Genomic DNA, 27,500 nt, shown 5'->3' with positions numbered 1-27,500 from the left:
CGTGATTATTTTGATCATCGGTGATTTTATTTCATTTTTGTGTGTCGTGTATTTTATGTCTGGTCTCTGTCTGTTTGATGCAAGTATTTATATTTATATGTGATGTGACGTTTACTTATTATATTTAATCTATGTGTATACTTTGTCATAGATAGATAATGAGTAATGAGAAGCTAAGGAATTTTCTGTTCATATTATTTTTGTGGTAAATTTTCATTGATAAAGTTTGTATCTTTCTTTTGTAAATTAAAAAGTCAGTTTACTTTGCCTCTGCGTTTAGTTATTGAATCTGACTTTCTGTTGTACACATGCATGAAAGATGTTTAGTAACAACTTGAATACATAATAACATATCGGCAAGGGGCAGCCTTCATTAGCAGGCTGAAGAGTCAGTTCACCCTTGCAATAGACGGAGAATGCAGGGATGAAGCGACGGGCAGAAGGTAATGATTGAAATACCACATCAATCACCACACGTGAACATTTATGGTTGAAAAAGCAATTCAGAATTTTACTCGTCAGTCAAGCTATTCACGTTTCTGTCCAATCAAGCGTTGATGGCGGGTTGAACTAGTGCCTCTGAGGAGTGCCGTTTGTCTCAACATTTGTGAGTCTCTTCCAGATGTAGTCAGCATCGTCTGCCGAGCAATTTTCGGATACTTATGTTTAATATACTGTGTTGCTCGGATGTTTGATTTTTTTTTTTTTAAGCTATGGGTTCTGGCTATGGGCAACTAAAAGGTAGAAAGAAAAGGCTTACCGAAGATGCTAGTCCCCAAAGAGTAGAGGCAAAAGGATTATTCAAAAGAGTAGAAAGTTTCCTTTAGGTTTTATTTATATTGGATCCATGAGCTTGAATATTTGTATTCCGCCTTCCTGACAGGTTAATGGGTGTAAAAAAAGAGGGCAGCAGCTTAAAATTAGCGTAGTATTTCAAGATTTAAATGGCTGCATTGCTGTCTCTTGTTGCGTTTTGAATACATTTACAACATCTTACGTGTGTGTTTCGAAGCGATATATATATACTGTGCTATTATAGTATATCTTAAGTAAGAATGCTGGAACAAAACTGAAGAGAGATTCGTGTGTGTGTGTGTGTATGTGTGTGTTTGTGTTCGTCATACATTTTCTATTAATAAAACACCACTAACCACTGCCACCAATATCACCACCACCACCACCACCATCATTATCACTATGTTCAATAACACTATTCTTTTTCTCCTCCAGGTGGTCTTGGGGTCAGGTCCCGTCTTGCTTTTCACCGTCAGCAGAAACATGTAAGTCAATATTATGTTTTCGTCTGTCTGTGACCGACTTTTGGAAACCTTGCTGTGTTCGTCTTGTTTCTTGACTACCCCACTGTGTCCGCCTTGTTTTTGATTGACACACAAGAGGTCATGGATGCAGTCTCATCTTTCTTTCCGTTTGACTTTTCTCCTCGCATTGGGGCCTTTGTAGCTGTTATTACGGGGGCTCAGTATTATGTGAGATTGTTCTTGTCCACTCCCTCCTGCTCCTCATAGACACACACACACAAAAAAAAAATCATGCAATGTGACCTTGTGCCTTCTGCTCTTCATACATAAAAAAAAAAATAATAACATCAGTCATCATGGAAGTTAGACTGCCGGTGAATTGTCCGTCTCTCCGATTGAATCAGTTATATTATTACAGCTTAGTATCACATGACGAGATTCCTGTCCACTCCCTGCATTATGGTCTGCCCTCTTGTTCCTTGTACAGTGAATTATCCATCTCTTCGTCTGAACCGCCGGTTATATTATTAGGGATGACACTGTGGAGTGGATGTGATTTAGTTCTTCCATCCACCCTACTTTTATAAGCTTCATGAGGTTGTGATTATTATTCAGTCACTATTTTTTTCTGTTATTGTTGTTGTTGTTGTTGTTAGCTGTGGTGGCCTCGTTCAAAGCTGAATTGAATAATAGTTGCTGTTGTCAAATTCCTGTTCTGAAAACTTCTACAGCACTTTTACGGTTTTGTTTTTCAGTAGAACACACCGGCAAAATATTTTGTTTTCCTTCCTGAAGGGGTGGAGTAAAAGATTTTTTCCCTGAATTTCTTTGCCTTTGAAATCTTTTGACTTTCTGTCGCTTTCATTTTCCTCCTGAATCTTGCTGGTGCTCACTGCATTGCTCGTATCGCACTGACCGAGGAGGTGCTGCGCTGTATATTCCTTCGCCAGTTAATTTGCCAGCATCTCTTCTGGAGAACACAGTCACGAAAAGCCAAACAAAGAGAAGTTGATTATCATCAGTATGATGCTTACATTGAGAGAAAATAAAAAAAAATACGGAAAAAGACATTAAATAATTCGTGCTAAATTATAACAATTTAATTTATATAAAATATTAATAAATGATGCAAAAATATACGAAAAAGAGTCTATTGTGTGTTTTACAGTCATTACACTAAGTTAAAGTAATGGAGACAGCACATTTTGCAAGACTGAATTTTTCAACAAAAAAAAATAATGCATCATTTTGTTTCTTTCTTTTGTGAAGGAAAAACAAATGTTGGGCGAAGCAGAAACTTAGTTTAGTAAATTTTGGAGCTTATTATGAATCATCAGACGGAAGGTCGATTTGTCTTATTGATAGCTTTTATTGTTAATGAGGGAAGGATTACAGAACATAAGCCAGCAAGTCCAGGTAACTTACACGGGCATGGAATCACATATAACTCGACGCATATCTAAGCACACCGAAGACCAAACCATTTACAGGATCACAATACTCTCTGCTGGTGCTTCCTTGCGTCTGTTTACTGGTGTGTATATTTATTCCTTGACTCGTTTACTGATAGAGTCGTCCTTTGTTAACATTCAGAGCTCTGTAGAAAGAAATGCTTGCATTGGTACAGAAATTGATAGAATAGGAGGCTGATCTTGTTTTTTTACTACAGAACTATTTAGAGAGTCTGTAGTATAAATATAGGTGTCTAAAAAATTGTTGGCGATTATGTGGAAAATTGCTTAGCAGTAAATGTGTTAAAAAAAAAAATCTTTTTTGTAAAGCATCTATCAAGTTGCAAGTCTTTTCATGAAATTTATTTTTCATGAAATGTATTTTCCCATTGAAAAACTTGACCATTATACTTACATGCATTATTTCTATAGAGATTTCGTGATGAACACCTACATATTATTTTTTTGTATTTACTTTCAACTTAGAATAATTTCCCAACATTTGGAGGTAAATATTTCAAGGAAAAACACGTGAAAGTTCAAACTATAGACCACTACGGAAAAGATTAGACAATCCTCATTACATCCTCGGAATTAGACACATGCGAAACTAAAGGAACATGTATTTAAATGTTTTCAGGACCTCAGATGCATACTTCCAAGACCTGTGTGTTCCATTGCGGAAACTGGAAACGTCAGCTGCAAGATTTCCTGTTGATTCTAGCTTGCAGCAATTATACTTCTTGGAGCTCTGAAGACGAGTTTTCTTAGTTGTAAACGAGGGAAGAGCTAACATAGGTAACTTCCGGAATCACACTTACTACACACACACACACACACACACACACACACACACACACACACACACACACACACACACAGAGAGAGAGAGAGAGAGAGAGAGAGAGAGAGAGAGAGAGAGAGAGAGAGAGAGAGAGAGAGAGAGAGAGAGAGAGAGAGAGAAAAAACGTTACAAAAAAAAAAAATCTCCCCAAAACCCGTCACTCACTCCACCACTACCACCACCACTACCACCGTATCTCTCCCCCTCTCTTGCACACGCCAAAAAATATCCTACCGATTAATTAATACAAAAAAAATAATTAATGGAAAAAGCACGTTCCTTTAATCTGGGAACGTGACCTGTCGCTTATGAATTGTAAAGAGAATAAAAATGGAGCAGGTGAAAGGGTGCTTGGCTCAGTGCAATATTCCCGCTGAGAGGTGACGGTTTCTCCCTGTGTCAACCTGATGCGGGAGTGAAGGTTAAAAATTCGCCCCTTATTTCTGGTATGTTTTGGGAAGCCTTGGCGTGTTACGTGGAGATACGAATCGGGTTTGGGAACTGAGAGTTTCCAGGTGTTGTTTTGTTCATAATTCAGTCTTGGTTGGGGTTTGGAAATGAAGGTTTAAGTGTTATCTATTTACTAATTTTCCAGCCTTGTAATTGCATGAAATTTACAAGATTATTAAGGCTGACTAAATATCTACATGCACTCTGTTGCTGTTTGGGAAGTTTTATATTTGATAAAGAAATAACAAGAAAATTAAGAGGATGCAAAAGCCAGTGTCTGTTATTTTTTTTATTTTATTTATTTTTCAGTCTTCTAATTTGATGAAATACACAAGATTATTAAGGTTATTTGAATATCTCCACTCACTCTAATCCTGTTGCTGATTGAGAAAGTTTTTTAACAACAAAAAGAGCAAAACCGTAAGAAAATGAGAAGAATGCAAAAAAGCTGGTTGAGTTATACAAGGCAGCTCCAGACCACTCGAAATTTACCGTCTTTCCTCATTATTCATAAATTTATTCAACCTCATCTGTACGCTTACCACTCTTCTTAACCCTTTGACTGCTATTTGGTACATCTTTCCTTCATCACTTATGACTTCGAGATATCTTTAATGGTTCTATAGCCTCCTCCAGTCTTTAAACTGGGTAAAAAATTGCATAATCTTTTTCTTTTTAATTCCCTTCTTTCTTGTAGATGGTTATAAAGTTCATGTATTACTTCTGATGCTGTTAATTGCTTCATATCGTAGTGAAAGGGTTAAGTTTGCTCCACTCATTTGCAGCCATACTTGTGAACTTGTTTTTGTTTATCTTTCTTCCTTATATTCGATATTGTTTACCTTATATTCAGTGGCACACGTTCTAGTTTGTTCCCTGACTAGAAAACATAATCTATTAAAAAGAGAGAGAGAGAGAGAGAGAGAGAGAGAGAGAGAGAGAGAGAGAGAGAGAGAGGAGGATATTGGGTCTCAAACAGAGGAGATGAATGGAATAGACTCAGTAGTTAGGTTTTCAGTACCGAGTCATGAAGGAACTAAATAAAATGAGACACATTCATTGATGGGGGATGATAGGTGAAATAGGAAGAAATGTTTTATACAAGGATTGGCATGTATAGGTCTGACGGATTCTCGCAGCTTATTTTCTTAGGTTCTTACATTATGATCTACGTCTCCTTTGTTGAGCCCTCTAACATCAGTCACACTCGTTGCTTTAATGGTTGTATGTTTGTGTGTAAGTCCTTGATCCTGACTAATTAACACACCATACGTTGGCCTTATTATTCAGAGACCGTACTGCTAGCTACTGTAATTGTGGCTTTGGTTGTGTGTGTGTGTGTGTGTGTGTGTGTGTGTGTGTGTGTGTGTGTCTGTGTCTGTGTCTGTTTCTCCTCGCTTCACCAACGTGTTGAAACATAAAAGACTTGAAAGACCCTGGAACAAAACAAGGAGGAAAAAAATATATGCAGAGGAAAGGAAGCGAAGTGTAAACTGCACTATCGCCCTTCAGCAAGGTTGGTTTAGAAGCGACTGTGTAGGTGTAGTCTGTCCATGCAAGTAAATATTGTTTGGTGAGGAAGGAATACAAATACAAACGAATACAATGGAAGACAAACAACAACAGACATTGAGGTCCTGACTAGGCAGCTTGTACAACAATCTTACGTACGCTAACTAGACAGGTTAGTAAAGGAGACGAAAAGAAAGGGAGACGAAAAAGGAGGAGGAGGAGGAGGAGGAGGAGGAGAAAAACAGATGGAATAAGAAAAAATATGTTATCTTTGTTGTTGTTGTTGTTGTTGTTGTTGCTCTCGTTTTTGCTTTTACATACTGCTGCTGCTGCTGCGACTACTACTACTACTACTACTACTGATACAACTATTACCACCACCATCATCACCATCACCACCACCACCACCACAACTCACTACCACCACTACTGGCACTATTATAATCCAATTTCAACATTATTTTATCTTCACCCTCGTCAAAACTATTAAACAGTACGTAATAAGAGCATGTCAGAAACGATTATTGGTAATTATATGGGCCTGAGCCTCGTTAATTACCGTCTATTAGTAACCCCATTATGTAGTGTACAACAGCATTTCCGGAGTATTGGCTGCTCCCGCCACTCCTGCTACTGCTGCTGCTGTTAGGGTTGTCTGCAGCTCTGGAGGCTTGGGTGGTGTGTTAAAAGAAATGATGGGTCGGCTGGGTTAGCACTCATTAGGATAGAGGTAGTAGTAGTAGTAGTAATAGTGGTGGTGGTGGTGGTAAATTTTTTTAGGCCTAGCACTCATTAGGATTAGGGTATGCTATTCTTGGACAAGGGTAGCCTGTAGTAGTAACAGTAGTAGTAGTTGTGGTAGTAGTAGTAGTAGTAGTAGTAGTAGTAGTAGTAATAGTAGTAGTAGATCCCTCTCAAATTAACTATCCTATTAGCTTGAAGTCCTGCAGAAAGGTGATGACAGAGAGAGAGATCAGGCTTTCCCCAGAAGAACATTCATTAAGTATACTCTGCGTTGCTGGAGTAGTTTACCTTAAAAAAAAAAAAAAAAAAACTTAATGGGACACTGAAGACACCTCGTGAACGGTGCTACTCTCCGGTGTTGTGCTGGGAGAGGACACAGTGTTAATTTGTTAATGATGCTGCTAGGTGGCGCTGTGATGCACGGACACAGCGACCCGCCGCCGCTGGGAATATAAACTGCCTCTCGTTATTCCTGCTGCCAGTAAAGGTTGGGAATGAGCAAGTTTTTTCGTCAGGTGGAGTTTTGCAGCAGCGTTGACAAAACACACGTCTATATATTGCGACCTGTTTTGAATTCTGCACTCCCTCGTAATGTTTATATCTTTATGACGCTTTTTCTATTATTTGCTTTTTTTTTGTGTTTTTTTTTTTGTTATGGTGTGATGATTTGCCGTATATTAATTATCACCATACGTAATGTTACAGAGAGAGAGAGTTACAGAGAGAGTTACAGAGAGAGAGAGAGAGAGAGAGAGAGAGAGAGAGAGAGAGAGAGAGAGAGAGAGAGAGAGAGAGAGAGAGAGTCAAACATACAGACAAAATAAACACAGAAAGAATGGAGGTCATCCACATAAAGTCACACACACACACACACACACACACACGGGGGTAAATGAGGCAAACAGCAGTGCGAGTCAGGATGTGTTAGGCAACCGTGAGTCACGCCTCGCTCCCATCCACGCCCACTTAAAACCCCCTCCACGTCTCTCCCTCGCCCCTCACCTCGCACGTCCCCCTCCTTCCGTACCCTCACCTAACACGTCCTCAGCCTCATAAACATTTCACGGCCATACCTGTCCCTTTACATGCGTTCCGGCTCCCTCCCATATATCCGATGGCCCCGTTGCGTTAATACTTGCTTCTCCTTTCCGAGTCTGAAATGTCTCCATTGAATTGTTTGTTACTTGGTCGTCTCACTCGTGTCTTGTTTTTTAAGGATTCTTAATATATATATATATATATATATATATATATATATATATATATATATATATATATATATATATATATATATATATATATATATGTTACGCATAATGTGGACAATTGCCTAATGTGAACATTAGGCAGAAAAATTGCCTAATGTGTACATCAAGCAAGTAGGTTGCGTAAAGTTTACAAATTGTTAACATTAGGCAAAAAATGCCTATTGTTCAAATTATGCAGCTCAATTTTGCCCAATGTGAATAAGGAAAACATAATTAATTAATGCAATATTAGTATAAGTAAAATAGGTCAATCGATCTCAGGGTTCAGTTGAGTCCAATCACAAATTTTTGCATGATCTGCCTGGGTGACAGCGCGAGTTGCATTTAATTTCTTTTCTTAGGCAGCTGCACCTTCCTGATGTACATTGAGTAGTACATTGACACTTTGTATAACCTTGCCCACCAGTGGCTCTTGCTGTTGCTGTTCTCATCGATAGGCAGATATCAGGAACCTCTTCAGACTTTATAAGGGTCTGTTTGATCCCACTTAGGTCAGCTGGTGTAAATTTTGTTCTAATAATAACCTAACCTAACCTAACCTAACCTAACCTAACCTAACCTAACCTAACCTAACCTAACCTAACCTAACCTAACCTAACCTAACCTAACCTAACCTAACCTAACCTAACCTAACTATAACAGACCCAAAGTTTCGAACAACATTCGAACAAAACTGTAGACACTGGTTTGTCATTCAATTCACATTAGGCAAAATACCCTTGCCTAATTTGAAAATCATGCCTAAAGTGGACATTAAGCAAGTAAGTTGCCTATTGTCAACATCGTGCAAACAAATTGCCTAATATGAAGATTAGGCAATTTCACTGCCTAATGTTCACATTAGGCAATTATCCACATTATGCGTGACATATATATATATATATATATATATATATATATATATATATATATATATATATATATATATATATATATATATATATATATATATATATATATATATATATATATATATATATAATATATATGATTTTTTTTCTTAATTTTAGTAATGCGTTTTTTCTTTTTTTTTTTTTTTCACGTAGAAAGGGTTAGGTTTAAACTGTTTCGACGTTATTTATTTTCGCTTCAAAAAATTGCCACTGACTTATTCAGCCACACGTAGTTCTCATTCTTGAACTCCCCTCCTATTTCATAAAGTTTATTTGTAATCTTCATTTTCTAGTATGTTTCCTATTGTGTATCTTTTCCACTGGCCTTCTCTAAAACAAGACCATCGATTCGCTTCTCCACCTGATCACCCCATGCATTTCACTCAGACATCATTTCATTAAGCACATTAAAGGGGATTATGTCCTAATTCCATCAGCTTCCGTACTTCCCTTAAAACACAGCCACTGATTTGCTTCCTCGCCCAGTCGCCACGTGCGCTTCGACTCCCTGAAGACAGGCACGTCATTTCATTAAGTTTGGTAACGAGCTTCTTCCTCACGCGGCAGGCGAGTCACACCTTCACTCCACCTATCACACCAGCCACGGAAACACACTTACTCTGCTGGAATTAATTAAGGTAATGAGGTCTTATCCTGGTCTCTCTCTCTCTCTCTCTCTCTCTCTCTCTCTCTCTCTCTCTCTCTCTCTCTCTCTCTCTCTCTCTCTCTCTCTCTCTCTCTCTCTCTCTCTCTCTCTCTCTCTCTCTCTCTCTCTCTCTCTCTCTCTCTCTCTCTCTCTCTCTCTCTCTCTCTCTTCCCACACAGGCAGGCACGCACGCACAACGGCCCGCTCTCTTCCCTCCAGCAATCTGCTCCAACTTGCTTCATTAAAGTGCCACGTAAGTTGGCTGCCTCGCCTGACTCACTTACTGCAGGAAGGCTGTTCTCTTTGGCCTCAACATCCTTCCCAGTACCTTCAGCGAGTTGCAAGATCTTCGGAAATAAATAGAAAAAGAATCAAAGTTTGGGGAGATGCTTTCAAAACGGTATATACTTGTATCGTTGTTAGTTACCAAATGAAGTGTAGGAATCACTTGCATTAGTAGGTAAAGCATGTTCTCACTCCTGCCTTTTTCTAAATGGTCATCCTTTACTGTGAGTGAATAGAAATAGGTGTAAAGTTGAGGAGGCACTTTCAAAACAGTATAAAACATTGTTCATTACTAAATTCAGTGCAGCAATCAATTATATTAGCATATGAAGCATGTTCTCCCTCCTACCTGCTTCTGATTCGTCATGCTTATCAATGAATAGGGACAGATGTAAAGCTGAGGAGGTGCTCTCAAGAAGGTATATGCCACTGTCAGCGTGGGCACGATGAAACCAGATAGTTAAGTATATCAAGCATGTTCTCCTCCTGCCTTTTCCTGATTGACCATGCTAATCTAAGAGTTAATACGGACAGATGTAAAGTACTAGGGGAGGTTGGTTGTTATGGAGTAGACGAACGTGAGGAGATAATTGTTGCTGTTAACTATTAAGCTAACTGAAGACTGCTCACCTTCGACCCTTCCAGTTTTTTTTTTTTTTTTCGCTCTTTAATCACGGTCAATTACAAGTAGACTATAATTACTATCAGGTTAACCTTTTCTTTGGTTCACGCGGTCGATGCATCCTCTCTTATATAAGCGAAAGTAAAGTAAAAGAAAAAAAAGGCATACTGGTGTATAATTTAGCGAGACCATACTTAAAAATGCAGTAAAGAAAAGTTGCTAAAAATATCACTCAGAAGTTGGATGACGGAGGGATATCGTAAAATAATGAAGGAAAATAATGAAGGAAGGCTGTGGAGAGAGAGAGAGAGAGAGAGAGAGAGAGAGAGAGAGAGAGAGAGAGAGAGAGAGAGAGAGAGAGAGAGAGAGGGAGAGAGAGAGAGAGAGAGAGAGAAATTATAAGCTTTAATAACAGACGTAGACGTCTAACCTTTTAGGAAGTAAACTGTTCACACAGGGAAGCCACAGAACGCCAGACTTCTGATCTCTCTAAAATTTCTGATTGGGGCTGAGGAAACTTAGTATTGTTTAATGCCTCAAAAACTCAATTCCTCCATCTATCTACTCGACACAACCTTCCAGACAAATATCCTCCCTTCAGTGACACTCAGCTCTCCCCGTCTTCTACACTGAACATCCTCGGTCTGTTTTTTACTTATAATCTAAAACGGAAACTTCACATCTCATTTCTAGCTAAAACAACTTCTACGAAGTTAGGTGTTCTGAGATGTCTCCGCCATTTTTCTCACCCTTCCCGCTGCTAACTCTGTACAGGGGCCTTATCCATGTATGGAGCATGCTTCACATGTTTGGGGGAGTTCCACTCATACCTCTCTTCTAGACAAGGTGGAATGAAAAACTTTTCGTTCCATCAACTTCCCTCCTCTAACTTACTGTCTTCAGCCCCTTTCTCATCGCCGTAGTGCTGCATGTCTTGCTATCTTCTACCACTCTTTTCATGTTAACTGTTCTTCTGATCTTGCTAACTGCGTGCCTCCCGTCTTTCCGTGGCCTCGCTGCACAAGACATTTTTTCTTTCTCTCACCCCTATTCTGTCCACCTCTCTAATGCAAAAGTTAACCAGTCTTCTCAGTCATTCATCTCTTTCTCTTTCTCTTTCTCAGGGTTATAATAAGGGAGATGTAAGCAAAATTCTTAGGATCAGCAACCAGGGTAGAACAAGAAATAACGGGTTCAAGCTTGAAAAATTTAGGTTTAGGAAGGAGATAGGGAAAAATTGGTTCTCAAATAGAGTGGTAGACGAGTGGAACGGACTCAGTAATCATGTAGTTAGTGCTAGGACACTAGAGAGCTTTAAGAGAAGATTAGACAAGTTTATGGATGGGGATAACAGATGGAAATAGGTAGGTGTGCTTCAAACAGGGACTGCCACGTGTAAGCCTGGTCGCTTCTTGCAGCTTCCCTTATTTCTTATGTTCTTATGTTCTCTGGTAAACTCTGAAACTCTATGCCTGCCTCTGTATTTCCACCTTCCTATGACTTGAACTCTTTCAAGAGGAAGGTTTCAAGACACTTATCCTTCAATTTTTGACCACCGCTTTGGATCCTGTTCGGGCACAGGCATCTCAATGTGCCTTTTCTTTATTGCATTTTTGTTGCCCTTGGCCGGTGTCTTTCCTACATAAAAAAAAAAAAAAAAAAAAACACACACACAAAAGTTGACAACAAATATGTATAGTGAATGACGGGCCCTGGTCTGTTGAGCCGCGCCTTGTTTACAGACCTACTCCAAATAATTCCACAGGCAGACGATGAACAAGGGAGAGAGAGAAATAGAGAGACAGAGTGAGTAAGCAGAAAGACAGACAGAGCCAAGTAGGTAGAGAGGAAAAAACTCGAACCAAAAAAACAAACATATAACATGCATGTCCACCTCCTCGCACATGAAAAGAAAAAAAGCTTTAGCTTAAGACGGCATGCAAATTATCGTTCTTTGGCTTGGCAATGAATTCCGTGCAAAATGTGCAGTGCCAGCGTGCTGCGGTCTCCGGACGACAAGCTTCGATGGGACGGTTGAAATGTTGAGCAGTGATCATTCGTTTTCTCCTTACTACTCCAGGAATGTTAGGTTATTTTTTGCCTTTTTTACTGATGTGTGTGTGTGTGTGTGTGTGTGTTCTTTGTCTATTCATCTTTTTATCGTTTGTTTCCGTATCGTGTAAAGGTCAACCGCAGTGGTATAGCTTCATACAGAATACATCTAGAAATGGTATCAGTGACTCACCACCAATCTCTTTCTCTATGTCTGTCTCTTCCTTTCTCTCTTACTGTATTCCTATGTGATACGTGAATGAAAAGAAAGGTCATCTCACGCCTGGTAGATGGCTTCAGTTCCTGACATGTAAAAAGTCTTTGGGAGCGAACATCCGCTATATAGAAATTCTCGTAAAAACACACTTCTGAAGCTCTGTTATTGGTGAGACATAACACAACAAACCTCCGAAATAATCCATTGTGTTATTCTCAGTAAATACCATCAAGAAATCCAACAAGTAGATTGTTTATCGAAGGGATGAGCGTAGGAATATGAGATGATGACTTTCCTAAGCATAAAGGTGATGCTGTTAAAAGTCACCGGGACTTTTTTTTTTTCATCGATCTATAAGCGTCGCTTGAGGTGGTGCCGGGTAAGCTGATGCACACACGATCAACTTTGAGCTCTATTCACAACACCGGGGGAAAGAAAACACTGAAAAAAAAAAAAAAAATTGACGGAATTTCTAATCGGTGGTCCCTCTCTCTCTCTCTCTCTCTCTCTCTCTCTCTCTCTCTCTCTCTCTCTCTCTCTCTCTCTCTCTCTCTCTCTCTCTCTCTCTCTCTCTCTCTCCCCCCACATCAGTTACGTATACCCTGTTTATCGCAAAGTGGCGGATGACGATGGAGTGACTGTCTCGTGGAGGTTGATTGTTGTAATCATCCTTCCCCGACTCTACGACTTCCATTACTTAGATTGCGTTTGATCAAGAGAAACCGCAGACACTCCCTGAACTGCTGTACTGTGTGACATCTACCGACGCAGGACACGACAAAAAAAATAAATAAATAAATAAAATTATGAAGCTTCCCATAAATGAAGTGAACGTATGAACACTTTTGATTTTAACACGTGCACAATATGAAAATTTATATAAGTGTTGAATTTAGGTCAGGACTCATGGGTTAAGCATTGTGTGACCTGGTTTTATTTTATCTTTTATTTTGTTCTATTTTCTTTTTTGTTCAGTCTCCCTCACTCATGCCGTGACGCAACCCTTGACCAGGTTCCACCTATGAACAACAGCAGCATGGATTGTTACATCATGACTCGTCGCAAAAGGACAAACTTGCGCATTAGAGGCTATGTTGTATGTATGTGTGTGTGTGTGTGTGTGTGTGTGTGTGTGTGTGTGTGTGTGTGTGTGTGTGTGTGTGTGTGTGTCTGCTGCGGAGAGAGAGAGAGAGAGAGAGAGAGAGAGAGAGAGAGAGAGAGAGAGAGAGAGAGAGAGAGAGAGAGAGAGAGAGAGAGAGAGAGAGAGAGAGAGAAGGGGGGGTTCATCATAGTTATAAGGCTGCACGTAGCTAGATATGTAGATATATACATAAATGAGGAGGAGGAAAAGTAGGAGTAGGAGGAGGAGGGGGCCACTGTTCCCAACTAGATTGCTTTTTCCTTTACTTTTCCATTCATAAAAGGAGGGAGAGATGCATCCTAGTTGAGAAATTGAATATAGGTAGATAAGTAAATATATACATAGACAAATAGACAGGTACGAGTACAGTCTCGGCCATAAGTCAACTTTCTGTACTTTAACGCTCTCCATCAATCGTAAGTCCTCTGATCTGTTGATGCCTAAGCAATTACCTGGGTTTGTAAGGAAATTGCTCTCAAATTAAAGAATCTAATTAAAATTGAAAGAAAACAAAACTCAGGAGTGACTGTCACAGGTTACGTGATTTTTTGGCTCGACTTTACATTGAAAAGTTGATATATAAGTGATTAAATGAAGAAACATAGGTGTGTGTGTGTGTGTGTGTGTGTGTGTGTGTGTGTGTGTGTGTGTCGCGGAGAGCCTGATAGATTTATGGGCTGCCATCATTAACTGCTAGGGTCAATGAAATGGTTAAACTTTTTACATGTATTAGAGTCCACTAGATAGAATGAATGAGGCAGCGTCTAGGCCATGTCTATGGAGAAAAAAAAGTGATGTTGGGAGGGGAAGTTACTACTACAGTGTTCCATCATAGTTCTGCAGTAAGACGGCCATTTAGATCGGTTTGGTTTGGTCAGTTTTTCCTGAAGGGTCATTTTCTGCCGTCTTAAAATTCGACAGGAGACAATAGAGATGGTCACGTTATTTAGTCATATACAACCATTGCACACTTTTCTTAAACATCGTATCTTTTCCCACTACGAAATTTAGGCCTATGTGTAGTTCTTTAGAGGCGGGGTCGCTCACACACACACACACACACACACACACACACACACACAGTTGGACGAAAGAATGAGCAAGATTTTAATTTGTATGCGCGTGTTTTCTGGCTGGGCGCTGCAAGGCGTGTTTTCCTTCACCCGCACAGAAACTCCAGCATTAGATTCAAAATAGTGTTAAGCATCCAATTGGAACCATTACAACTTTTCGAAAAAGCGGAATACTTCTCAGAATCCTGAAATTAAAACTTTCTCGTCCTGGAGGCGATACGAACAGCTGATTAAAGAGGAAGTTTGAGGGAAGCAGTTGTTTTATGTAACTTTTCTTACAATTTCGGTGTTTTCAAGACACTGAAATTTCATTTTTTTTTTTTCTGTCATTCCATCTTTGCATCTGCAGAGAATGTAATGGGAATGATGTGTGCTTCAAGTGAATTAATTTTCCGCGTTTAGAACATACATAATAACATACAGGAAGCTGCAAGAGGGAAGTAGGCCTATCGTGGCAGTTCTAGCATAAAACATACATAACCATATACACCTGCGTATCATCCGTATTCATACTCTATTCATACTTCATACCGTATGCATTCTCTTTATAAATCCCTTTGATTTGCCAGGGATCTATTTCTTCAGTGAAATCATGTAATTACTTATTCAAATCTGAAATATCATGAAGCTCCATTTATAATATACAAAATAATGTGAGCCTGGAGCCGCCACTCCTGCCTGCAAGTGGAGTCATAGGCCAGTGCTGCTCACAGACCTCACCCCTTCACTTAACCATTCAGTCCTGGGTGTCTCCTCCTCGTTGTAAAGAATGCAGCACACTATGTAATTAAACACTCTGCGATGCAAACCCGGCAAGTTTGTCTCATTAAAGGCAAAAAGTGAAGATAATGACTTGTTTAAAAGTCAGGCGTCGTGCATTGTTACAGAGAGAGTGACGGACACAAGGCTGGCCAGGAAACGCAAGGGACGTGATTCAGGCAAGATCCTCAAAAAAAGAAATAAAAAAAGTGGCTCGGGTGTGCGTGTTCAAACCGATAAGCCTTAAATGCGAGTCGTAGGGACACTGTAGGGGAACACAAGGAAACAAAACAGAACCTGATGACATAAATTTCCGAAAGATCCCTTACAAATCCTCCTTTGTTTCCAGGGCTGCGGTCTTAGAAGCTGTGAGCGGAGGGAATGCGATACGTTTTACAAGTATTATGTATGTATATATTTATTCTTTTTTATATGACAAGAAGACTGACCAAGAGAGAGAGAGAGAGAGAGAGAGAGAGAGAGAGAGAGAGAGAGAGAGAGAGAGAGAGAGAGAGAGAGAGAGAGAGAGAGAGAGAAACTAGTAATGCTTCCTCAACTTGTCGTTCCCAAAGTCAAAGAAAACAAAAAAGTTGGCCAATTTAGTTGCGGGAATGTCTCGGCATCAATGGTGGTTATGGGATTCATTACCATCGCCTCCCCATAAACTGTTCGAGATGGAATTTCAGTGACACTTTTTTTCAACACTAAAGTTTTTTTATTGGCACCTTTCGTCAAAAGGCAGCACCACAAGTAGCGTTTCGTAGTGGTAGTGCTAGTAGTAGTAGTAGTAGTAGTGGTAGTAGTAGTAGTAGTAGTTGTTGTTGTTGTATTAATAGAAGTTGTTGTTTTTGTTCTTGTTGCATCATTATTATTAAATTTAAGAAAATATCTAATTTTACATCAATTTCATTCATCAAACAACAGAAACTTAAACTGGATACATATTTTCACACTACAACTGGAGTCTTGTAGTAGTAGTAGTAGTAGTAGCAGCAATAGCATCACCGTCATCACTAAAGAAACAGAATTCCCTTTTCTTTACATGAGTTCCATTCAACAAACACCAAAAACTGTGTCTGAATGAATTTTGTGAACCATCTGTGCCCAGTCACATCGGCACGTGCTTGGCGAGGAGAGCTGAGGGGAGTTAATAGGGGACTGTGAGGAATGACGAGTGGTGCTGGCTGGTGATGAGGAGCGATAAGGGATGCTGAGAGGTGATGCGTAGTGTTGACTGTGATGAGGAGTGATTCTTGGCAATGGAAAGTGATGAGTGGTAATGGAGAGTGGGGAGTGGTGGTGATGATCTTTTCACGGGTGTTTTAGAGATAAAAGCATTCGTTGAAGTGTTAGTAGTGGGTGCTGTAGTAGTAATGTCAATGTATCTTCCTGTGTTAAATGAGACGATATGAAACTAAAATGTGCATTACCACGTAGTATCATATACATACAATCAGCATTCACCAAACAAATCAGATTCAATTTCGTATCATTTGTGAATATAATAATGTACGTAAAGGATTTCTATCGAGAATTTTAAGACGGTTATCCATGAATCCCAACGTAATAGACATTCAAACAAGAAAACAAGTACTAATGAACACCTGACTTTCGTCTCTTGGGTCACCCACAACCTCATCTAGTTCAGTCTAGGAAGTGGTATGTGAATCATTCAGGACATCGGTACTTACCACAGCTAAAATTTTGATACTCTTGTGCTACAGGGAGGTTTCAGTATATTACCTACACCACTTAAAGACCTCTATCAGATCCCTTCTCAAACTATGCTTCTCTTAAGCCAAGTCCACGCCAGGAAACACTGTTTGTAACTATTTGCAAACACTTGAGAAACAGTTGGGAAACATTTAGGAAACAGTTTGGAAACAATGTTCCCTGTCCAAAGCATCTATCCACTCACTCATCCATCCGTCCATCCATCTATCTGTCCGCTCATGCTTCCATTTATCTATACATCCATCCATCCACCCTTCCTCTTATCTATCCATCTATCCACTCATTCGTTCATCAATCCATCCATCTATCCATCCATCCATCCATCCATCCATCCATCCATCCATCCATCCATCCATCCACTCATTCATCCATCCATCTTTTTATCCATCTATTCCTTTAATCCATCTCTCCAGTCATCCATCCACCCATCTCTCCACTTATCCATTCATCCATCCATCCATCCATCCGTCCTGCTGTCCAGTCATCCATCCATTCTTCTATCCACTTATCCATCAGTCTATCCACTCATACATCCATCCTTTCATTCATCCATTCGTCCATCTATCCACTCATCCATTCACCCATCCGTTCATCCATACATCCATCTACCTATTCACTCATCCATACATCCATCCGCCTATCCACTCATCCATTCATCCATCCACTCATCCATCTACCTATTCACTCATCCATACATCCATCCGTCTATCCACTCATCCATTCATCCATCCACTCATCCATACATCCATCCATTTATCCTTCCATTTATCCACTCATCCATCCATCCATGAAAACTATTTTTCAAATGTTTCCCAAATGTTTGCAAACTTTTGGGAAACATTTGAGAGACAGTTTGGAAACGTTGTTCCCTAACTGTGCTTCCTGGTGTGGACAGGTTTTTACTGAACAGCAGCCTCACTTAGCTTAGCCTTGAAAGAAGTTTTTATAGATATCAATACATCAGTCCATCCATCTATCTATCTTTCCACTCACACGTCCATTCATCCATCCATCTATCTTTCCACTCACACGTCCATTCATCCATCCATCCATCCATCCATCCATCCATTCATCTACCAACTCTTCCATCTTTTCATCCATTCATCCATCCGTCTCTCCAATCATCATCGTTATTACCCACAGGTGAAATTTCGACACTGCCACTAACACCTCATGGTGATTAGGGCGCATGCAGACCCATACAAGTACAAACACAGGCCCATCCAATGCCTCATAATCCTCATAAACACCCTACCAATGGTTCTTTCCCAGCATCCATCACAACCTTTGACAGAAAGCTTTTAATTTATGGCCATGGAATTCCTGTCTTTCACTGTAATAGCGTTGCTACTGTATTCAAATAAATTTTCACAGCAATGTGTGCGTTTTCGGTTAAATGGTTCGCCAGAATATCAGTAAACTTTTAATTATTGCATATTGTTTTAAAGCGCTTAGACATTAACACACACACACACACACACACACACACACACACACACACACACACACACACATCTGGTTAACCTATTGAAAGTAGTTTTAGGCGTGTTTTCGCCCGATGCCACGCTGATGCACCGGCTCGAGTAGATTCCGTCTGCCCATAGTTGTGCCAGCTAGTCAAGTATGTTGTTACTAGTGGCACGAGTGTGGTAATGAGGCAGCTTTAGTTGGTCGGGTATTGTCTGGTGATACTGGTCAAGTTGGGTTTTAAATTGATCCGGAATCGCGTTGTTTATATCCCGTTGATATTTCGGTAGTGCGTTAAAGAGACGCGGTCCTCTAGTTACAAAGGGGTTATCTTTGAGTGTTTTGATTCTGGTAGTTACTCTATGGTGGATTCTTCCTCATCAGCAAAGGAAGCAACTGATAAATGTTTAACATGTTCTTTTATATCTGATATTTGTATGAGGAAGAGGAAGGATCCAACGACTGATCCTTGTAGCACTCCACTGATGACAGGGGACGGACCACCAACCGCCACTGGTTGTTCCCTGTCTGTGAGGAAGCAGTGCAGCCAAACTCCTATTTTCCCAGAAATTCTCATTCGTCACATCTTATGTAGGAGAATTCCATGATCCGCCTTATCATAGGCTTTTGCAAAGTCTCGGTAAATCACGTTTACATTCTTATTTTGCTCCAACATCGCTATAATTTTATCGTAGCGGACAATTAATCGTGCGAGGCATGAGCGGCCCATATTGATCTTGATTTAGTTATCATTGTATTCAAAATATGTTGACATGTTTTTTACCAATAACTTCTCAAGGACCTGTCACGATCCTGGTTATCTTTCCAAGAAAGTGGACGGTACACTGATCCCAGAAAGTTTTAAAGGTCTGGATTTTTAAGGGCCTCGAATACCTACCCGACATATCTGAAATCGTCAGCTATTAAACCCTCTCAATAAAACCCTTACCTTGGCACAGCACGCCAGAAATCACCTCAATACCAGATCAGTGTTGGGGGTAGAAAAATAATTATTCTATATAATAATAGAATATATTAATAATGATGTTAACTTACAAATTAATTGAGGTAGTACACATTAAAGGAAATTAGGTAACAAATTTCTACCCTAGACCAACACAGAATAACTCCCACACTCAATTACAATACTTTTTCCCTTTTCTCTAGGCTTTTATATCACTTTCCCTGTTGCTTAAAGGTTACGCATATCAATATATGATATTTCCGTCACTTCACAAAGCAATAAAACCCTTTTACTCCTTCACAGGCCGCCGGAATATTTTCCCTAGCTGCAGGAATTTCCCCAGACACCGTCACCGCGCCACCAAATAACAATTCCCGTATTTTACTTCCTCAAACCTCACAAGACATCACCACCATCACCATAGTTCACCTATAACACCTCAACACCACCCTCAAAGCCACTGATAACGCCAGAACACCACTATAACCACAACCACAAAGTGGCTGCCTCTCAGCCCTGATGCTACCCCTCAGCGTTACGTCAGCGACACAATTCACCAACCAAATTTAAACGAACAAGAGTTCTTGGTACCTCAAAAGACTCACCAACCTGATCCACCACATCGCCAATACCTCCACACACCCACTCAATCACCATAACACAACCTAAATTTATCCTTTGAGAACGCCACCCTTCCCTTCCCCTTAGGGCCTCCCTGCACTCTGGAATTCTGCTGACTCAGATACGAGAGACAGACACTCATCGCCTTTCGCCCCAACACATTCCACCTTCAAATACACCTTTTCTCTTACATATACTTACATATAAAGAACTTAAATTATGAAGAGAATAATACCACATGATATAAAATGAGTAAATAAGCCTTATACTAACTTATAAATAAGAACAAAGATACGTTTAGAAGGAAAAATGGAACTTTGAAGACACTGAGAAAACATGTTCTTTTCAGGGTAAACTCGGCAAATAACATGACAGACCTTAATTATGTGAGAGCTCAATGCAACAGGTCTGTAATTTTTGCCTCGGCATTAGAATCCCATTTGAAAACCGGAATAATTTTGGCACTTTTCAGTTGTTTGGGTATAATTCCAGAATTCAGGGAATTTCTGTAATTAATGTATAATGGGGTGCTGAACTCTTTCGCACAGTTTTCAGAAGTATAGCCAGGAACTGGCTGGGCCTGCTTCTGCATTATTTCTTATTTCTTTTATCGGATTTTGTATTTCGTTCAGGGCGAAACTAATATCAGGTAAATTCAGTGATGCATCAGTATCTTGGGAAAAAAATGATTTTTGTGAATGGATAACCTTTTCTGTACAAGGGACATTACATAATTTTTCGTACTGTTGTCTTAGCAAGTCTTCTGTTTCCGTAGGTTCCATGGTGATATGGCCATGTGTATCTTTCAGTGGACCAACACCACTCTTCACCTTAGATTTTGACACGGCATACTTATAGAATTATTTAGCATTGTTTTTGATAAGTGACATGGCTTGTGATTCTTTTCATTTATTTTTTGTTTCAATCGAGACCTTAAGTTTTCTTCAAGGGAGTTAATTTATAAACGATGGATTAGTGGTAGGCCTAAATTTCTTGCGTAGTTTTTACGCATTGTGTTATGTTTTCTTCGTGTACGCTCGTTTCAGCGGAACGTGTCTCACTGACACTTCTATACACTTCGATAATACGTAGCTGGTTGTATTGGCATTCCGTATCAGAGTGCGCCATCAATCCATGCCAGTCCACTTCACCAAAGTTTGCTCTTATTTTGTCCCAGCAGATTGACTCATTGAAGTATTTGAGTTGTTCGAAACCCAGTGCCACCTGCTTGGTTGGGCTGACAGTGTTGTGATGCTACTCACTGATTGTTATATTTGTTGTTACCCTAATAATATTGTGATCCGATAGGTTTGTTTTGTCAACAGTATATTCATAAATACGATCATCATTGTTGGTTAATGTAATGTCTAGTATGTTGTTGTCTCTTGTTGGAGCATTAACATGTTGGTTCAAACAAAACTTTTCGCAAAGGCGTAATAACGTTTCTGTCTGAACAGTAATGTCTTCTGCTCCTCCAAGTGCCCTCTCAACATCCCAGCTTATTAACGGGAAGTTTAGGTCCCTAGTAAGCATGATGTGTTGGCAGGTTTAGTCGCATGTCTCGAATTTTCGTTAATGGTTTGGTAAATTTACTAGAATATGTTGGTGGTCTATATATTTTTGTAAAAATCATGTCAGTATCTTTAATGTAAATAAATTGAACCTCTGTGTATGAATTAGACTCCGAAAATAAAACATCCTTGCGAGCTGCAAGACGGTTATACACATATGTAATGACACAACCCTTCTTGTGGTCAGCTCTATTGGTTCTGAAGGGAGTATAATTGTCTATTTTTATTTCTGACTCCCATATTTCTTCTGACAGATGAAGTTCTCTTAATGAGAGTATGAGGCGATCTTCTTGTGACATTTCTGAAATAAGTATTACTTTTCTCTAAACCTATATGGCACAAGACCCTCAACATTGAGCAAGACTATCTTATGTAGTGTTTTGGTGTAGCGTCCGCTTGTTGCTGCTGCTGTACTTGTGCCTGCGATGCAAGGTTGGAAAAAAACTTTTTTTTTTTTTTTTTAAGGAACTCAACCAATTTTTTATTTATTTTTTTTTTGGAGGGGGGAGTTATTGTTATTTTTTGGCGGTTATTGTTTTTGGTGGTTACATTTATTTTTTGGTTTATTCCTCATATCTACATGTAAAGTTAGTTTGAATAAGCAATTAAAAAGTAATCCAGAGTGAAACAAAAGGTTTAAAGTGTTTATTTATTTTATATATATATATATATACTCGTATATATATATATATATATATATATATATATATATATATATATATATATATATATATATATATATATATATATATATATATATATATATATATATATATATATATATATATATATATATATATATATATATATATATATATATATATATATATATATATATATATATATATATATATATATATATATATAAACCAAGCTATTTTTCTTTTTTTTTTCTTTTAGGGGGGTTATGCCAATCCTGCTGTGGTGTCTGGATGCCACACTGCCGCGGTGTTATTTTCAGTGTTTGCAATATTTGTTGCTGCATTTGTTGCATTTGCAGCATTTGTTGCACTAATAAATATACTGTGGATTCAGACTGTTGATACCGGGTCTGAGGTGGTTGGTAATTTGTACTCATAGTTCCTGGGTGAGATATCGTTGGGCCAGTGGACGACCTGATTGTCTGGGACTGAGCAGGTGATTTTGTTGTTGTTGTCTGCCTATACCGTTTCCCAATGCGTTGCTCCGAGTGCTCTTCAAATGAAGTCTTATACACTCTAGATTAAAGCACTTTCATCTTCTGTCGGAACCATAACATACAGGAGGGTGTAGATAGGCACACTTGTCACCCTTTTTGCGTCCTTTAATTGGATCCATTCCGTTTATCTTGAACTTGTAACACAATTTTGGGTGAACGTAAGGACAGTCACGACCCGAACGACCAAATTTGCAATGATATTTTTTGTAATGGAAACACACTGATCATTACCCTTTTTCTTTGCTGGATTGCCTTTTTGCTCACCAGAACACTGTTCCAAATCACGGTACGGCTCCACATTTTCTTTTCGCTTACCATAACACTGTTCCGAATCACAATCCGGTACCACGATTTCATCTGATTCACCAGAGCACTGTTCCAAATCATGATCCTTAACCATGTTTTCATTTTGGTCAGCGTTCATGGAAACTGTTTTAGTAACTTTTCATTTTCATTGTCTTTGCATGATTTATTTTATGAAATAAGATAAGAACCAATGCAAACACCCGGTCATTTTCATTGTCAGGATGTATTCGTGTACAATCTTCACAGATATATTGGCTTCTCGTGTTGTAAAAAGATAGCATAGACAATGGCATAGACTGGGAGCTTTGTGCAGTCACTATGTATGAATTTCTTGCAATTTTGACATGTTAGACACTCGAGCTTGCACTGTGTATTGCATACTGAGCAGTAAGTTACAGGGGAGGCAGATTTTTTGCCATGTCGAAAATACAAAATTCACAGGGAGAGCTCGTAAATATGTCCGCTCACTACCACTGCCACACACACGAACACACACATGACCAGTTTTCCAGTGTCATTTTTCGTAACTGTTTTTGTTGTTGTTGTTTGTTCTTGTTGTTGTCGTTGTTGTTGTTGTTGTTGTTGTTGTTGTTTTTGTTGTTGTTAGTATTATTATTTCTTCTTCTTCTTCTTCTTCTTCTTCTTCTTCTTCTTCTTCTTCTTCTTCTTCTTCTTCTTCTTCTTCTTCTTCTTCTTCATCTTCTTCATCTTCTTCTTCTTCTTCTTCTTCTTCTTCTTCTTCTTCTTCTTCTTCTTCTTCTTCTCTTATTATTATTATTATTATTATTATTATTATTATTATTATTGTTATTGTTATTATCATCATCATCATCATCATCATCATCATCATCATCATTACTACTACCACTACTAATACTACTGCTGCTGCTGCTGCTGCTGCTGCTGCTGCTGCTGCTGCTGTTGCTGCTGCTGCTATTCATTAAAGAAAAAGTTTGGTTAACTCACAAGTCCTACCTAGCAGTATTTCCCTTGTATTCTACGTAGTATACTTACATATATCTTGACTATGAGAATGATTTGCTTTTAAGTGTCTTGGGTATTTTGATCCGCGATTAGTGACTGGCAACTCTTGGTTGCTTTAGCGGTCAGTAGACAAGGCAGTTGAGTGGTTTTATTTTTATGTAAGAGGGGCACTGGCCAAGGGCAACAAAAGAAATTTTAAAAAAAGGCCCACTGTGAATGCCAGTCCCAAAAGAAAGGTCAAAAATATCATCCAAAATTGGAGGACAAGTGTCTTCAAACCTCCCTCTTGAAAGTATTAAAGTCATAGGAAGGAGGAAATACAGAAGAAGGCTGGGAGTTCCAGAGTTTAACAGAAAAGGGATGCATGATTGAGAATACTATTTGAGAGATACTGGAAATGTGAGGCAGTTTTGTGTTGCGTGTTGACAGTGTCTCCATCATGTTTTCCCGCGTCCTGACACATGGTCTTGCCGATACTGCAAGGACACGTTATGGAGGAAAGCACTCAAGGAATTATCTCATTGAATACCCTTGGCAGATCGAGGTGCAGGCGTCTATAGTCTTGCGGCAGCTATTGGTGGCGCTGTGGCGGCTGGTGCACTAATGTTAATGTGATGCTGATGTGCGAACACCAGTATCTGTATGTGTGTGTGTGTGTGTGTGTGTGTGTGTGTGTGTGTGTGTGTGTGTGTGTGTGTTTATATGTGTGTGTATGCGTGTGTCTCATAGCTATTTATTTATCTCCTCAAAAGCTACACGAGAAACTACACGAGAAAGCAGGGGATCAACCCATTAAATTTAAATGTTTAATCTCAAAAGACAACATTTATTTATTTATTCATTGAATTCTCAAATGCAGTGAGTCTTCATGATTTACGTTAATTATTCATTATAATCTAAATGCTTAACATTTGTACCAGAGTCATTAAGCATCAGATAACTGGTATGTAAAAGTTAATTTACCCAAGAAAACCTGAGCAGCCTTCTGGGAATCGCTCTAAAAGTGTGTTAGTAAGTTAGTTAGCACATTAAAGAAGAAGTAATTGGAATGTTGGAAACAATGAAAACACCAATTAACGCCATTAAGTATCAAATCACTAGTGTACAATAGTTCCCTTGTCATAAATAACAGATGCCGCCGCCTGAGAATCATTGTAAAGTTGTGTTTGTATATACTACGGAAGGGATAATCCGAACTCTTGAAAGTTCGAAAACACATGCCATTAACCATCAAATCACCAAGACACAGCAGCTGTTTTGTCAATAACCGGAGCCACCTTCGCAAAATCACTCTAAATTTGTATTGATCAAAGTACAATACAGAAGCGATGGTGGGGATATTAGAATGTTTGAAAATACGTATTTAGCAAGGGCTGGCAATCATCTTTCTCTTTACTGATGCCGTCATGGGTGTAGTACAAATCGAGTAACTTGCATCCACTTTCACTGCTTTGTGTTCTCTCTCAACCTTCAGTCCTTTGATATACTAAAACAAAACTCGTAACAAAACTTAAAACCCGCGACAGTCACGTGTAGGCCCTACCTTGCAGCTTCCCTTATTTTCTGATGTTGTTATGTTTCTATTGATTTGTAGCAGATTAAGGAATGTAAGACCCCCCAAAAAAAAAAAAAACGTTAAGAATAGTGGAAATAAGGGCGGACTATTGACCATGAATGTATGACGGCCAGCTAGTGTCGTAAAAAAGTCCATCAACCACTGCTTACTTGCAAATTAACTAAGGCATAAACCCCCGCCAGTCCTCGCTCGGTTGTTCTGCTTCAAGTAGTTATTTTTCATTTTATTTATTTATTTATTTATTTATTTATTTATTTATTTATTTATTTTATTTATTTACTTTTCTTTATTTTTTTTATTTATTTATTTTTTTTTTATTGCCTAAATATAGGTTACCGCTTTTCTTGATAATATGCTGTTGTTTGTGTTGTCTCTATGTGTGTAATTATTGTTATTAATAGTAGTTTTAGTATTGCCATAACCATCATCATCATCATCACTATCATTGTAGCATTCGCAGGTTCACTACATCACTAAAGTGATTTTATTCAACACATCCAGATATTTCAACTCATTTGTGCGTCGACTGTTTATAAAGTCAGTATTTATGAACGGAGCTCAACTACAATATGAAGGAGTAGTGGTAATGTTAACACACACACACACACACACACACACACACACACACACTCATTTTATTCTTACAATTTGAAGAAAAGAGTATAATATTTCACTCTTTCATGATACGAGAGAGAGAGAGAGAGAGAGAGAGAGAGAGAGAGAGAGAGAGAGAGAGAGAGAGAGAGAGTGTGTGTGTGTGTGTGTGTGTGTGTGTGTGTGTGTGTGTGTACCCGGCGAGTTCTTGACACCCAAAGTTGTAAACAGGCAATGCGGCTCATCAGGCGGCCCGACCTCCATTATGCTAACTACCCTCCTCCTCCTCCTCCTCCTCCTCCTCCTCCTCCTCCTCCTCTTCCTCCTCCTCCTCCTCCTCCTCCTCCTCCTCCTCCTCCTCCTCTTTCTCCTCCTCACCAACGTTCTCAACTTAGTCTTCTTTACCTCCACTCACCAGCCCCTTCATCAGCTCCGCCCCTTGACGCCATACCTCCTCCTCCTCCTCCTCCTCCTCCTCCTCCTCCTCCTCCTCCTCCTCCTCCTCTTCCTTCTCCTCCTCCTCCTCCTTTTCCTCCTCTCTCTCCTCCTCTTTGAGCCCGCTGTTCCTTCTATTTCTTTTCTTCATTTTCTATTTCTTTTTCTTCTTACTCTCCTTTTCGTTTTCTTTTTTTTTTTTTATTATTCGCAACGCCAACATTTCACTTCCATCCCCTTTAGTTCAATCCATTTTCTTATTTTTCTTTATATGTATTTTCTTCCATGTCTTCTTTACTCTCTCTCTCTCTCTCTCTCTCTCTCTCTCTCTCTCTCTCTCTCTCTCTCTCTCTCTCTCTCTCTCTCTCTCTCTCGCCATTTCTTCCCCAGCACCATCCACCACCCGTTGTCACCTCCATCTTGCTCTTAACTTCCAGACGCCTTCTCCTCCTCCTCCTCCTCCTCCTCCTCCTCCTCCTCCTCCTCCTCCTCCTCCTCCTCCTCCTCCTTGTCTTCGTCGTCTCTTTTTTTCTCCTCTCTCCTTTTACTCCCTCCTCTTCTGACTCCTCCTCCTCATCCTCTTCCACATAAACATATCATCCCCATTCTCTCTCTCTCTCTCTCTCTCTCTCTCTCTCTCTCTCTCTCTCTCTCTCTCTCTCTCTCTCTCTCTCTCTCTCTCTCTCTCTCTCTCTCTCTCTCTCTCATTTTCCCTGTGGTGTTTTCCGAGAAGAGCTGGAGGATTAGAGAGAGCGAGAGCGAGCGAACAAGAGAAAAGAGAGAGAGAGAGAGAGAGAGAGAGAGAGAGAGAGAGAGAGAGAGAGAGAGAGAGAG

At 39.4% G+C, this 27,500-nt stretch overlaps 1 protein-coding gene across 5 annotated transcripts in view; it reads left to right on the top strand.

Annotated features, from left to right (window-relative positions):
• The window catches only part of LOC135105136 (uncharacterized), a 405,375-nt gene that overhangs the window by 346,723 nt on the left and 31,152 nt on the right, over positions 1-27,500 (top strand). For 4 of the 5 annotated variants that reach the window (XM_064013202.1, XM_064013186.1, XM_064013194.1 and 1 more), the window contains 2 exons: positions 1,231-1,280; positions 15,566-15,628. In XM_064013202.1, coding sequence (XP_063869272.1) covers positions 1,231-1,280; positions 15,566-15,579 — 64 coding nt within the window. In that variant the 3' untranslated portion in view covers positions 15,580-15,628. Of the gene's footprint in view, positions 1-1,230; positions 1,281-15,565; positions 15,629-27,500 lie in introns of those variants that run through there. The other variant, XR_010270726.1, reaches the window with a different exon arrangement.

Source organism: Scylla paramamosain, chromosome 1 (genome assembly GCF_035594125.1).
Source record: "Scylla paramamosain isolate STU-SP2022 chromosome 1, ASM3559412v1, whole genome shotgun sequence".
Taxonomy (NCBI): domain Eukaryota; kingdom Metazoa; phylum Arthropoda; class Malacostraca; order Decapoda; family Portunidae; genus Scylla; species Scylla paramamosain.
Note: the sequence above shows the minus strand (reverse complement) of the source record. Positions and strands in the feature narration are given on the sequence as shown.